At 42.1% G+C, this 14,181-nt stretch overlaps 1 protein-coding gene across 1 annotated transcript in view; it reads left to right on the top strand.

Annotated features, from left to right (window-relative positions):
* The window catches only part of LOC137340238 (cilia- and flagella-associated protein 46), a 303,329-nt gene that overhangs the window by 115,782 nt on the left and 173,366 nt on the right, over positions 1-14,181 (top strand). Inside the window, exons 28-32 of the mRNA XM_068002660.1 lie at positions 37-196; positions 1,424-1,519; positions 3,870-4,105; positions 8,420-8,542; positions 12,051-12,215. Coding sequence (XP_067858761.1) covers positions 37-196; positions 1,424-1,519; positions 3,870-4,105; positions 8,420-8,542; positions 12,051-12,215 — 780 coding nt within the window. The remainder of the gene's footprint in view (positions 1-36; positions 197-1,423; positions 1,520-3,869; positions 4,106-8,419; positions 8,543-12,050; positions 12,216-14,181) is intronic.

Here is a 14,181-nt window from a genome sequence, read left to right as displayed (position 1 = left end):
TGCATTTGTTTACTTTTTTGAATGATAATATTTCAGAAACCAGAAAGTAATTGGCAGAAAATCGACCAACTGATTGAATTTGGAGAATGGCTATATTGCAATGGATTTCCTATAAATGACGCTCTCTGCCAGTTGGACTGGGCTGCGGATATACTTCTGAGCATGAAACTTTGTGTAAAAGTCAAGGAGGAAGAAGGTTAGCTGAATGCATTTCTTAAAAACATTCAAATTTTGGATTTTTATTTCCTTAAAGGGAAAGTGTATTTCTGCTACAACTTACCATTTCTATTTATGAGGTTATTGGAGTGCAGCTTTGTAATATCACATAAGGAGGAATTTAGCCCACATCTTTGTAACCAACAAATTTAAAACACAAAAGATGTAACAAAACATGACTGAGAGACAGCAATAAATGTACAGATATATTATAGCTCAGTAAAACACAAGAATCAATGCACGGTGTGGTGGAAAGCCATACAGACTGGGAAGATCCCAGGTTCGAGTTTCAATCTTTGCAGGGTTGGCTAATTTCAGCTGGGATGGTAATGGAGATGCTATAGTTGATTTTGGTGTCCCTGGGCTAGGGACAGAGAGAATCAGTCAAGGTTTCTGCTCACAATTACTAGAAAATGTATGTGTAGGTGCCTATTAAATGCATAATTGTATTTGCTTGTGATGCTCCCATGATAAAACAACTGGCTAACACTCAATGTGTAGAATTAAATATGTAGAATTACCACTTGAGTTACAGGTGCGTGTGGAACTTTACACAGGCCTGAGTGATTGCCTTCAAGGAAAGAAGGGAGTAAATTGGGAAAATAAATTAAAAAAGAATAGGATATAGAATAACAGATGACTGAGAATATAACAATGGTGGTACAAGATTTCAATTGATATCACTAAAGTAATCTGGTTCAAGAAGTCACCAGAACTCTAAGATGTTATCAGACACAATCTAGGCCATCTGCTAATTTATATAAGATATGCAACACACTTAATTTGGCAGTTACATTTAAAAAGGCTAGATTTGCTTCCTGAAGTACTGTATCACCATGAAACTCTGTCATGATGAGGTCATGATACTGAAACTGATGCAGATTATTCACCATGTGTAGCTTAATTGGAGTTTTCACCGGTTATTGGTCAATAAAACTGAAGATCCAAAGTTTGTGATACTAAAAATGTAGAGAATGGAGGCCTAAGGAAAACTACAAACAGAAGTAGCATTGTTCATCCACTTACATAAGATACATTATGCTTAAACTATTTACTTTGTAATTTAAAAAAAAAGTTTTGCAAGGTTTCCATATTAGAGAATGTAAATAGACACTCTTAAATATGAATAAACAGATGATTTAAAAACATTTTTTTCAAAGAACCTCTTATTAGTGTACATTTCCTCACGTCTTTGTCCATTGTTTAGTTGCAGATCCTAAAGATTTGGCCATGACAAAAACCAAACAGTCAGCAGAGAAACTTCTGACATTGGAACATCAGACACCTGAATTAGTGGATCAAAGTCAGTGGATATTAAATGAATGTGAAACAGATATCTTAAATAGGGAAGAATTTGTAATGCACTACATTTTTTTCATGGTGTTTATAGGGGGTGAATTTCTTCTTGATGTTAGAGTTAGTACATGCACTGTGTGAATGTGCTCAGGTATTAATTTTGCCTCATAATTGCTAACAATTTGATCAATCACTTTCTCCATCTCTTGAAATTACTCATGTTCATTAATAGTTGTTGCCAAAGTTAATGTACAGAACGGTGTTAAAGGTTTAGTGCCTGATAAGTCTTGGTTAATGACCAATAACAGGAAACATGGAAATTTCCTCAGTACTAAATTCATTAGTCCGTCTGTTGTGCACTATCCTCGGGCAGGTCCTAACTCAAGTCTCACTTATGGCATTTTTGAGCCATTTACTAGGGAAAAGTAGCTGAGATGGTTTCCTGTTGCCTTCCTCGTGGTTTTTATCTTCGGAGTAGCTTTTCCGAGGTGGGCTGCAACCAAGACTAAAGAGCCCTACCTACCCTTTACATCCACACCCATTGGATGCATGTACCCTTGCTGGTCGCCAATCTGGTATTCAGAGACGGTGCTCCAGGCTCCACTTAGCAGGGATCTCAATAGCAGGGCTTGAACCCAACCGTTTGGACTCAGAGGTGGGAATACTATTGCTAAGCCAATGGTCATTTTGTCCAGACACGAGCAGAGTAGCCTACTGGATGTCAACCCCATATTTAGAGACCATATTCTTGTCTCCAGTCTTCGGGGCAGTCTGGATCGGGGCTCAAACCCTTCATCTTCTGACTCAGGCTGCCTCTGTTTCATCCCTCCCTTCGCCTAACCCACCAAGCCAAACTTCACGCAAGGTTCCCCTCTGCCCTAGCTCTGAACTCGCACCGTTCTGTAGTTTCTCTCCTATCTCCCCTCACGCCCACTCAGAGCTCATCTTATCCATGAGACCAACCTCCTGCTCTCTTGACCCTATTCCTAGTAAATTGCTGACCACCGACCTTCCGTTCCTGGTTGCCATGCTAGCTGGTATTGTGAGCATTTCCCTCTCTCTGGTACTGTCCCCCTCCCTTTCAAATCTGCCGTTATTACTCCAGTGCTCAAAAGCATGCTGAGTAAAGTAGTGCCATCTAGTGAGTGCACTAAAAAAGAAAAAATTTCCAATCCCAGTGCACCAAGAGGAAATTCACCCCAATCGCGTGATTTAAAAAAAAAAGGTTAAGACTACTTAATGACTTGAATTTGGGTATACAGGGCACAATTTCCAAATGTACAGATGACACAAAACTTGGAAGTGTAGTGAACAGTGAGAAGGAAAGTGATAAACTTCAAGAGGATATAGACAGGCTGCTGAAATGGATGCACACATGGCAGATGAAATTTAATGCAGAAAAATGCGAAGTGATACATTTTGGTAGGAAAAATGAGGAGCGGCAATATAAACTAGAGGGCACAATTCTAAAAGAGGTACAGGAACAGAGAGATCTGGGGATATAGGTGCACTAAAGTCCTTCATCCCTGGAATCATTCTAGTAAATCTTTTTTGCACCCTCTCTAAGGCTTTCACATCTTAGGCAGGGCAGGTTGAGAAAGCAGCTAAGAAAGCATACGGAATCCTGGGCTTTATAAACAGAGGCATAGAGTACAAAAGCAAGGAAGTCATGACGAACCTTTATAAAACACTGGTTCGACCACAACTGGAGTATTTTGTCCAGTTCTGGGCACCGCACTTTAGGAAAGATGTGAAGGCCTTAGAGAGGGTGCAAAAAAGATTTACTAGAATGATTCTAGGAATGAAGGACTTTGGTTACGTGGATAGACTGGAGAAGCTGGGGTTGTTCTCCTTGGAATAGAGAAGATTGAGAGGAGATTTGATAGAAGTATTTAAAATCATGAAGGGTCTAGACAGAATAGATAGAGAGAAACTGTTCCTATTGGTGGAAGGGTCAAGAACCAGAGGACATAGATTTAAGGTGATTGGCAAAAGAACCAGAGGCGACATGAGGAAAAACTTTTTACACAGCGAGTGGTTAGGATCTGGAATGCACTGCCAGAGGGGGTGGTGGAGGCAGATTCAATTATGGCTTTCAAAAGGGAACTGGATAAGTATTTGAAAGGAAGAAATTTGCAGGGCTACGGGGATAGGGCGGGGAGCGGGACTAATTGGATTGCTTTTGTATAGAGCCTGCGTGGACTTGATGGACCAAATGGCCTTCATCCATGCTGTAACCGTTCTATGATTCTATGATACTTTGTTCATTTAAAACCATCATATTTTTGTACTTAAGCTTTGTTTCTTTAGTGATATGGACATTTTATTTTAATGTTTTTGTTTGTTTTGATGTTCAGAAGACCACTTACAAAAGGAACACCACTCAGAAAAGGAACACTTAATTCCAATCAAACATCAGCTATTGATTGGGGTACAAAGTATTGACACTAACCTGTGCTTAGCAGACCTGCAGGATGTGAGACAGCTGGAAACACTAGTTATAGTAGAAACAGTAATGGCGACAACTGCAGGCCATGTGTCATGCCAGCAGCACTGTTTAATGGCATATGCTTATGTTATGTGCATATGGCAGGTAAGTGCTACATGAATCTTGCACATTTTCTATAATGAACTTTACAGTTCTGAGACTTTTTTGTTACAGTATTTTGAATCTGTTTTATATGATCACACTAAGGTTTTTTAAAATAGTTGCATAGCAATAATCGGAACAGCTTTGTACAAATGAACTTAGAAAGCATATTTATTAATGAATTTAAGATTATACTTGAAGACTATGAAAAAAATTCAGACCCTATCAGTCCAGTTTTGGAACCTACAACTTGCACAGTGGTCAGTAAAGCATACATGACAAACAACCTCAAAGCATTAAATGTCTGCAGGATATGAGTGATAAGAGAGGCTTTGGTCAATACATATAGGATCTCTACAACGGTCTCTGAGGAGAGCTGCTGTAATCCTAATGTTTAAAAAATGAGTGAGTTACAAATGAGTAAATCATAGACCAGTTAGTCTAATGTGGATAGTTTTCAAAATGCTCACTAACATTTCATTACATGTTATAAAAGTTCATGTAGAGAACATAGGGGTTATAAGGCATATTGAGCATAGTTTTAAGACAAATGGGTCATAATTCAAAAATCTGTTGCATTTCTTTGAGCAGTAAACTAATTTATCAGATGAGGGCTGTCATATAGGTAGAATTTCCTTGAATTTTCAGAAAGCATTTGATAAAATTCCACGTCTTAACAAAACTTTGATGAAGTTGCTGTTAGAATACTGTTTTCAGTTTCGAGTGCCTGACTTCTGGAAAAATTTCAAGGGCATAGAGAGGATGCAGAAGAGATTCCCTAACATGATACCAGGGTTGAGAGGCTTTAATAATGAGAAGAGACTAGAGAAAGTGTGTTGCATTTCTTTCAAACTGAGATGTTTAAGAGGAGATCTAATGGAGCAGCTCAAAATTATGAAAGGTTCTGATAAGGTAGATCAGGAAAAATTCTTTCCACTGGTTATTGAGTAAGTAATTGGAGGGCATAAGTTTAAGATCATTGCCAAAAGAATTCAGGGAGAGTTTAGGAGATTTTTTTTAACACGGAGGGTGATCAGGACTTGGAATGCCTTACTGGAAACAATTGTAAACAATTTTACAACACCAAGTTATAGTCCAACGATTTTATTTTTAATCCCACAAGCTTTCGGGGGCTTTCCCCTTCCTCAGGCGGTGTGGAAAAAGCACTGCCTGAGGAAGGGGAAAGCCCCCGAAAGCTTGTGGGATTAAAAATAAAATCGTTGGACTATAACTTGGTGTTGTAAAATTGTTTACAATTGTTAACCCCAGTCCATCACCGGCATCTCCACATCATTACTGGAAACAGTGGTGGAAGCAGAATCCTTAACAGCTTTTAAAAAGGTCAGATAGATTTTTTGTTAGGCAAAGATATTCAGGGTTATGGAACCAAGGCGGGTCGATGGAGTTAAGGTACAGATCAGCCATGATCTAATTGAATGGTGAAAGAAACTCGAGAGGCAGAATGGCCTACTCCTGTCCCTATATTCCTGCGTTCTATGTTCCTATGGATAAATATTTGAAGAAGAAAAAAAGTATGGACAAAGGGCAGGGGTATGGCATTAAGTGGATAGCTCTTTGAGAGCCAGCACAAGTGCGATGGCTGAATGTATTCCTTCTGCGTTCTAAAATTCAGGTATTTTAACCCATGGGCCTCATCTACATGCCACCAGTAAGCCTGAAACCGGTGAAAAGCAGCAGCAGGCCAATGGGCGGGAGAGGAAGTAAGATGTGGGGGAATGTTTGACAGGGTCTTGTGGGTGAGCAGGGGGGAGCAGAGGCCTGAACTTTCCTTGTGGGGCCCAGAGAAGCACTGCTACTCCTCATGGCCTCACTAAGGAAAGTATTTTACTTACTTTTGGAGGGCCTCCACTGCCTTCAGACCAGGTGTCACTGGGCAAGGCGGCTACGGTGGGGTCAGGATGGGGCGAAAATGCCATCAGGGTCCTATAGGACCTCGATTAGAATTTACGCATGAGATTCCTGCCTGAGTCTGGGTGCCTCATCCGCTGCCAAAACCAGCGGTATTATGATCAGAAATCAACAAGAATGGAGTGAGAAATGCGGCTGCTCCATTTCCATCAAGTGGGGAGAGTTAAAATTCCCCCTTGAACTCTGTCACCCAACTTAGGAAAGACATTACCCTGTACAAATATTGCATTGGGAAATCTACAAAAATGTGTGCAAAAAATCACTTTCCTCCAAAAGTCTTGCAAGCTTTTGGGCTGTGTGAGAAATATCCACATGGATTGATTTTATCTTTTTTTTCCCCAAAGTATTTGTACCTTCAGTAATGTGCTTTGTCTTTCAGCTTCTGTGTAATACCTTACTTGCAAATTAATCTGATTATGGGCTTTAGGCTGGGCATTATGGTCTCACAGTGTGGCATTTTTTTTGGAGTAGACAAGAGAATGTGGTTGGCATCTTATGCAGTCTCTAGTGCGATATACTAAAGATGGCTTCTAGGCTGGCAGCTCCCTACTGAGCACTTCGCTTTTCCAACATTGTCATCCGTTGCCCTTATCCCCCAGTCTCCTCTCCTCCATTGTTTAAAACCTCCTGCCCCAATAGTTGCTACATTTTAGCCCAGCCTACATGTTTAAAGCTACCTGTGCGGAGCATGTTGCCCATCACTTGGCCCAGCTTGTTCTGTGTTTTCACAGTGCTCTTTTCAATGGCTGGAACTTTTATTCACATTTGGTTTCCGGGGGATGATCTCGTCTGACTACTGCCCTGTTTTATCGCATGCATGAGGTCGAATTCTTTTTTTAAAACATTGTGCTGATTTTGTGTCCAAGGCTTGCCTGATGCCCTTTTTGAGTGGGCCTCTATTTAGGCGGCCAGTGCTCCTACACAAAATAGACAGGAGCCTCATTAACATATTTAAATCGGAGGTCTAAGGCACATTTACGATCCTATTGCAATTTTGGTCTTCCACTTGGCAGAGTGCAAGCAGTGTGTGCTCCACCCAGAGGGACTGAATGTTGAGCAGCAAAACCAGTGGTCCTTAAAGGGACCACTGCAGACCACTCCAAAAAAGGAAAATAACAGCATTTCCAATTACTTTTATAGGGCAAGGAAAAGCATGAATACTCCTGGCCCCAGAAAAATCTTACAGCCTGCTGTCACTCCTCCATGACCACCCCTCCCCCATCCTTCGGGATTGCCTACCCCCCTTTAATGACACACTTCCGGCTCAGCTGTGCGGAGAAGCTTCCAGATGCACTACCTCCCCGTATTTGGCGAGCTGCCTGTTCGAGTTCATTCAGCACTGGCAGCTCACTATGCTTATTAAAACGAGGCCCAACCATGAAAAAGAATTGGGCCTGTCGCCGATGTCATTGAACAAGCATAGTGGATGTCTGGCCACTGCCCTCCTGAGTTACATGATAATCGAAAATCATCCCCCTGCCATCAGGAATATGCACTGCTCTGCTGGACTACACTTTATGATTCAGCTGCTGTGACTCTGTTCTGCCATTTGATCACTTCAAGTTCATGGTAACCTGTTCCAGCCTACAGTGCCCATTCCCCCACCTGTTGCTGTTACCTGCTCAACTTCAGGACTGTACTTAAGTGCACTGCTGGCTTCTCAGATTTTCTCAGTTGCTGTGTTGGACAGAAATCCGCCTTCTGCTGGACTGAAGTCCATTTCTCAGCTGGCTTCTAACCTCCACATTTGCCACTGCTTTCTACTGAGACTGTATTCCTTGTTGGACTGCTTCTATTGCAGTACCCGATCTGCTATTATAGGCTCTGATTTCTGCTTCTTTGCTGGGAATTTTTCACTTTACACGGAGCTAGATTTAATCTATTCCTGCTGTTTCCCATTCTGCTCTGGATTCTGCTCCCTTTGGCCTCTCAGGTAAAGGATTCCATGGCACTTTTTGAAGAAGAGCAGAGAGGATTTCCCGGTGTCCCGGATAATATTTGTCCCTCAATAAATATTACCAAAAATTGATTATCTGGTCATTATCTCATTGCTGCTTGTGGGATTTTGCTGTGCGGAAATTGGCTGCCTGATTTCCTACATTACAACAATGACTACACTTCAAAAGTAGTTCATTGGCTGTGAAGCGCTTTGGAACATCCTGAGGTCTTGCAGTATATAAATGCAACTAATTAATTCATTTTTTTCTTTCTTTTGTTGTACAGTTCAATAATTACTTTCTACCTACTAACCTAATTTGTTTATATATGAATAAAAATGAATAAGCAAGGTTTTCAACTAATTGTTGGAAATAGATTTTATTTTAAGCTAATCGAGTGCAATTTACCAGTTTCTAACCAATTTTTTGTTTCCTTACATTTTAATTTTAGGTATCATTGGCATCAGCAGGGATACTTATTAGAGAGTTAGCTGTTCCTAGTCCTTCACGAGCTGTTCGTCCAGATACAGGAATTAAATCAAATAAATCAAATAAATCAAAGGGCAAGAAAGAGGTAATGTGCAATAAATTTGAGGAACCATTTGAATTTATTTAACATAGGTTACAGAAAATGCGATTCAATGCATCCCAGTTAGCTCAGATTTACAGCCCAGACTGAGCTGATGGTGTACAGCACTCAGTGCCATCTCTTTAAAAAAAAGCACTACATAGCTACTCAATGCCAGAAGTTGTTCACTGACCTCTCCAGGGTAGCTAAGGTAACATAAGCACCTCTTTCCATGGTCCTGGATCATGCCCTTTGTAGACTTCCTTTCCTCAGCCAAAAATCTGTTTCCACCTTTGCTGGATTATAGGCAATCAAACCTTTACTGAAAATTCTTGAAATGTGTGGGCAGGGTGCCCTGAAGACTCAAAAACTGCAGTATGACAAATAGTTACAAACACAAAATGGCTGCCTTGGCCCTTTTAGCTGCTGCCATAGCACTGGATTTCTATCAGCCTGGAAATGGACTATCTTTATATGGTGCTTGGAATACGCATGGATTTGTAATAAAAATGGTCTGAGGAAAGATGGGCTGGTTATAGGAGGAGTTACACTAAGCAATTTCACTATTTCGGAGTAAAAACCGCCACTGAGGAAAATCTAGTCCTGTGTGCTTGATCTATACATTCTGGCTACTGTCCATCAAGTTTAGAAATGGTTTCAATTGATGTAAGTGGTCAAAGTATACAAGCTTATAAACTAATATATTACATCATAAATGCTGAACAATAAAGAGGGCTTTGTTTTAAGAGAAGTTCAAAAAATATACGTTGTGCAAAGAATTAACAAATCCTGGATAAACAGGAAACTTGTTCATTTGCTTTCAATGCAAATATTTCCTACTCTGGGCACAATTTTAAAAGTGAAAAACGGGTGGGTTGGGGGCAGGGGAAAATTCAAAATCGCAACCATTTCAGACCCGCTCTTAACTCACCTCCACCCGTCCACTTCCGATTTTCACGGAGGTGGGATGAGGAGTGAGCAACCAGCCAGCTCCCAGGAGGTGGGTTGGGCCTTGAAACCTTTCAAGGAGGCTGTGGGCCTTCATTTTCCCACAGTTTCCGATTTCAACCCCGGAGGGGCCGGGATTCCCGGGCCTTCTCTTTCATGCCACATGAAAGGAGGCGAGAAGACTCAAGACTAACAGATAGGTGACGCTCTGGCTCAGCTTGTGGACCCGGAGGAGCAGGAGTGCTTCCCCCAGGCCCAACAAGCCTACCTGCAGCGACCCCCCCCGCAGCAATCACGGACCCCTGTCCCTAATTTCCCCCCACCCCAATGATCGAGGACCCACGCCCCTGATCCCCGATCACCCCCCCCCCCCCAATGATTGTGGACCCCTGATCCCAATCCCCTGATTTCCCCCCCCAACGATCGTGGACCCCCGACCCCGATCCACAACCCCCCACAATGATCGCGGACCCCCGCGATGACCCTCGATCCCGACACCCCCCCACCCCGTGACTGAACCCCGATCCCTTCCCCCATGACTAACTCCTCCGTGACCCTTGTGCCAACTCATGCCCATGTGCCAACTCATGCCCATGCCCCCCTGTGCCCACCCATGTCCTCCCCATGCCCCCCCCCCATCCATACAAACAAAGACTTACCTGAAAACTTACCCGAGCATGTCCTCTCCCTGACTGCTCTCCCGTCCGACTGAGACCAGCCTGTCAATCGGACGGCAAACCAACAAAAAAAATTAAAAACGTCCTTACGTCAAAATCGCAATTTGACTCCCCGCCGCCTTCCCGGCTCGGAGTCAAAATCATGACGAATGTGTCTGTGAATTGAGTATTTTTTTAATTCAGAGGCTTTTTGACTGTAATATATAGTGCAGGCTTTTCAACATATCTTCAGTTCATTTCAATTTCTGGCATTGACATTTGGGGCAACATAAAGGATGCATTGCCTGTTTAGAAACTTTGCAATGGGTAGTTTATGAAAGTCTTATAGATTCAGACTGTGTAAAAAAAATGTTCTGAAGATAATTTAACTCCTGATTCTATCTTTATTGCTTTCTAAGTATTTGCACCGTCAGTAACTTGCTACATATTTTTGCTTCTATATAATCATCTTACTTGCAACTAAATTTGACTATTAGTTTTAGCCTGAACATAACCATTTGAGCAACAAAGGTTTCATTGGCTTTTGGTGTAGATTGGATAAGTTAATGGACATACCACATGGTCTCTGGTACATTATACTGTAATTAAAGGTTAATTGTTAGTCCTGTGGTAAACTGTGTAATACAACAAGAACTTTAGTGCCATTAACATAGTAAAACGTTCCAAGGCACTTTACAGAAGAGTTATCAGACAAAATTTGACACCGAGCCACATAAGGAGATATTAGGACAGGTGACCAAAAGCTTGGTAAAGAGAAAGGTTTTAAGCAGTGTCTTCAAGGAGGAGAGTGAGGTAGAAAGGCAAAGAGGTTTAGGGAGGGAATTCCAGAGCTTAGGGCCTTCTGCATCTGAAGGCACGGCCGTCACTGGAGGGGCGAAGGAAATCAGGGGTGTACAAGAGGCCAGAATTGGACGAACGAGGAATTCTCGGAGGGCTGTCGGGCTGGAGGAGTTTGCAGGGATTGGGAGGGGCAAGGTCATGGAGGGATTTGAACACAATGTTGAGAATTTTAAATTTGAGGCGTTGCTGTACCAGGAGTTAATGTAGGTTAGCAAGCATAGGACTGATGGGTGAACGGGACTTGGTGCGAGTCAGGATACGGGCAGCAGAGCTTTGAATGAGCTGAAGTTTACAGAGGGTGGAGGATGGCCAGGAGAGCATTGGAATAGTTGAGTCTGGAGGTAACAATGCATGGATGAGGGTTTCAGCAGCAGATGGGATGAGGCAGGGGCAGAGATGGGTGATAATATGGAGGTGGAAGTGGGCAGTCTTGGTGATGGAGAAGATACAAGGTGTGTTGTTAACCATAGTATTATCAGAAAGTCAGGTATATAGTGCCCCTTTCCATCTTTGTTGCGTGAAGAACATAAGAACATAAGAAATAATAGCAGGAGTAGGCGATACAGCCCCTCGAGCCTGCTCCGACATTCAGTAAGATCATGGCTGATCTTCTACCTCAACTCCACTTTCCCGCCCTATCCCCATATCCCTGACTCCCTTAGTGTCCAAAAATCTATCGATCTCGGTCTTGAATATACTCAACGACTGAGCATCCACAGCACTCTGGGGTAGCAAATTCCAAAGATCCACAACCCTCTGAGCGAAGAAATTTTTCCTCATCTCAGTCCTAAATGGCTGAACCCTTATCTTGAGACTATGACCTCTAGTTCCAGACTCTCCAGCCAGGGGAAGCAGCCTCTCAGCATCCACCTTGCCAAGCCATCTAAGAATTTAATATATTTCAATGAGATAACGTTGAGTTGAGTTATACTGTGGGTTTTGTGATGGAGTGGTACAAAAACATTTTTTGCTTTGATACAAGACCTGCAATATAACTACAGTGTTGCTCTACCAGCTCTGATTTTTGGAGTATTTTTCTTCTCTAATAGACACCATCCGATGCTCGAGAAAAAGCTAAATCGAAAGTGCCACCTGAAACCATGCCTGCTAATCCAGAGGAGTGGGCAATTTATGTATGCCCCAAAGAAGTTCGAGAGGTCTTTAAGCAGGGCTCAAGTTGTTGTTTTATCAACAGGAAAAATATCCTGAAACCTGTAAGTATGAAAAAGCGTTTCAGAAAGTTAGGAGAAATTAGATATTTTGAGTGAGTTATTCAGGTTTTTGTCATAAATTAACATAGATAAACAAGAGACTGGATTTACCTACCTCTACTGTCCAATTTTCTTCGCAAGTTATAGGGTCTTTTTTAGCTGAAAGAGTCTTTTAGATTTTTTCACTTGCCTTTACAATCAGCAAATATTATTCATTCATAGTGCTTCAAAATGTAAACCGCTGGTGGAACCGGCGAAAGTTAGTCAGCAGCCTCAGGGGCAATAAGGAGTGGCGGCAAAGATAGGAAGGGAATATTAATTTGCTGTTGCCTGCTGCTCCATTCATTTATTTATTTGTTGATGTGCATAATGCTGCATTAAATAATTTACTGGTGTACCCGCTGCTGATTTAATTTGTTGGTTTACCGGAGCCTGCTGCTTTATGAATTTGAATAATTAGTGGCCAGTTTGTTACTAACGTATTAATTCACTGCTGCCTACTTAGCTGTGTACACTGCACTGTTCATCAGCATCCTTTCTTTGTTGTCAGTAGGCCAGATTTATTTTGGGTGTAAAGGATTGCTTAGACGCTGTGCATAGAGGAAGATTGGACGGGAACGATTGCACACCCATGATGGAGCCTGTCCACTTTTCCTCTATGTATTGCACCTAGGCGATCACTTATTCCCAAGTGTAATAAGAGGAAAATCTGCTCTCTGGATGAATGTTCTTTCTATTAGTTTCCATGGGTTCAGTTTTTCTATTATGATTATGTGGAGTAGGGAAAAAATAATTTTGTTCTAATTTAGAATAAAGAGAGGGTAAGAAATATCGAATTAAAAGACAGAGATAAAAGAGACGGACAGAAAAAGTTAAAAAAATTTAAATGTCCAACAACAATTAAAAGCAGAAGTAATGAGACTCCACATTTTTTAAAAGTTAATTTTCAGTGCTAGAGAGGTTGTTTGGCAGTTATTAAGACTTAACACGCCATTAAAAGTTAGTTTAGACCTAAACAACCCAGCGTACATTTTTTCTGGAAAGATTAGTTTGTTTCCAGCTGGGCTGTGCAACAAGTTCGTGCTGGTCCATTCATTCCAGCCAGCGAGCTGTCCTTCCCTTGCAGGCTTCAAACGAGCAGGGCAAATGGTAGTACAATTTCCGGATTTCTGCTTTTGGCTGCGCATGTGCACTCGCAGGAACTCGCTCTTCCATTTGCCCTGAAATAACGGTGAGCCCTGTTAGCCTCGTTCTTATTTTATCAGCAATATGTTTTCAGTCAAATTAAAATGAACAGTTCCACATGTAACTGAAATATTGTTCATGTATAAACAGAAATGAGCAGATCTCCCATTGCAATGCTCACTGAGTCAGGGAATACACTAAGTTTATAACAATTGAGGTGTTAACAATGAAGCGTGACAGAGAAAGTAACTGGAAGCTCAGGGTCACACTTGTGAGCTGAATGGAGGTGTTTAGCAAAGCGATCACCCAATCTGCATATGATCTTCCCAGTGTAGAGACCACATTGTGAGCCGCGAATACAGTATACTAAATGGGAAGGAAAGTAAATCGCTGTTACATCTGGAAAGAGTGTTTGGGCGGTGGGAAGGGAGGAGGTAAAAGGGCAGGTGATGCACCTCCTGAGCTTGCACAGGGAAGTGCCGTGGGAAGGGGAGCGGATGTTGGGGGTGATGGAAGAGTGGTCCAGGGTGTCGCGGAAGGAACGGACCCTTCGAAATGCTGAAAGGGGAGGGGTGGGGGGAAAGATGTGTTTTGTGGTGGCATTGCGCTGGAGGTGGCAGAAATGGCGGAGGATGAGCCGTTGAATGTGGAGTCTGGTGGGGTGGAAGGTGAGGAAACTGGTGCTGACTTTAACTTCTTCTGGAGTGGCCGGTCCAAAGAGGAATGTCATGAGGCTTGTTGGCTTTGCTATCAAGTTCAGTATCGCAGACAAACTTGAGAACTT

This window comes from Heptranchias perlo, chromosome 21, assembly GCF_035084215.1.
Source record: "Heptranchias perlo isolate sHepPer1 chromosome 21, sHepPer1.hap1, whole genome shotgun sequence".
Lineage (NCBI taxonomy): Eukaryota > Metazoa > Chordata > Chondrichthyes > Hexanchiformes > Hexanchidae > Heptranchias > Heptranchias perlo.
Note: the sequence above shows the minus strand (reverse complement) of the source record. Positions and strands in the feature narration are given on the sequence as shown.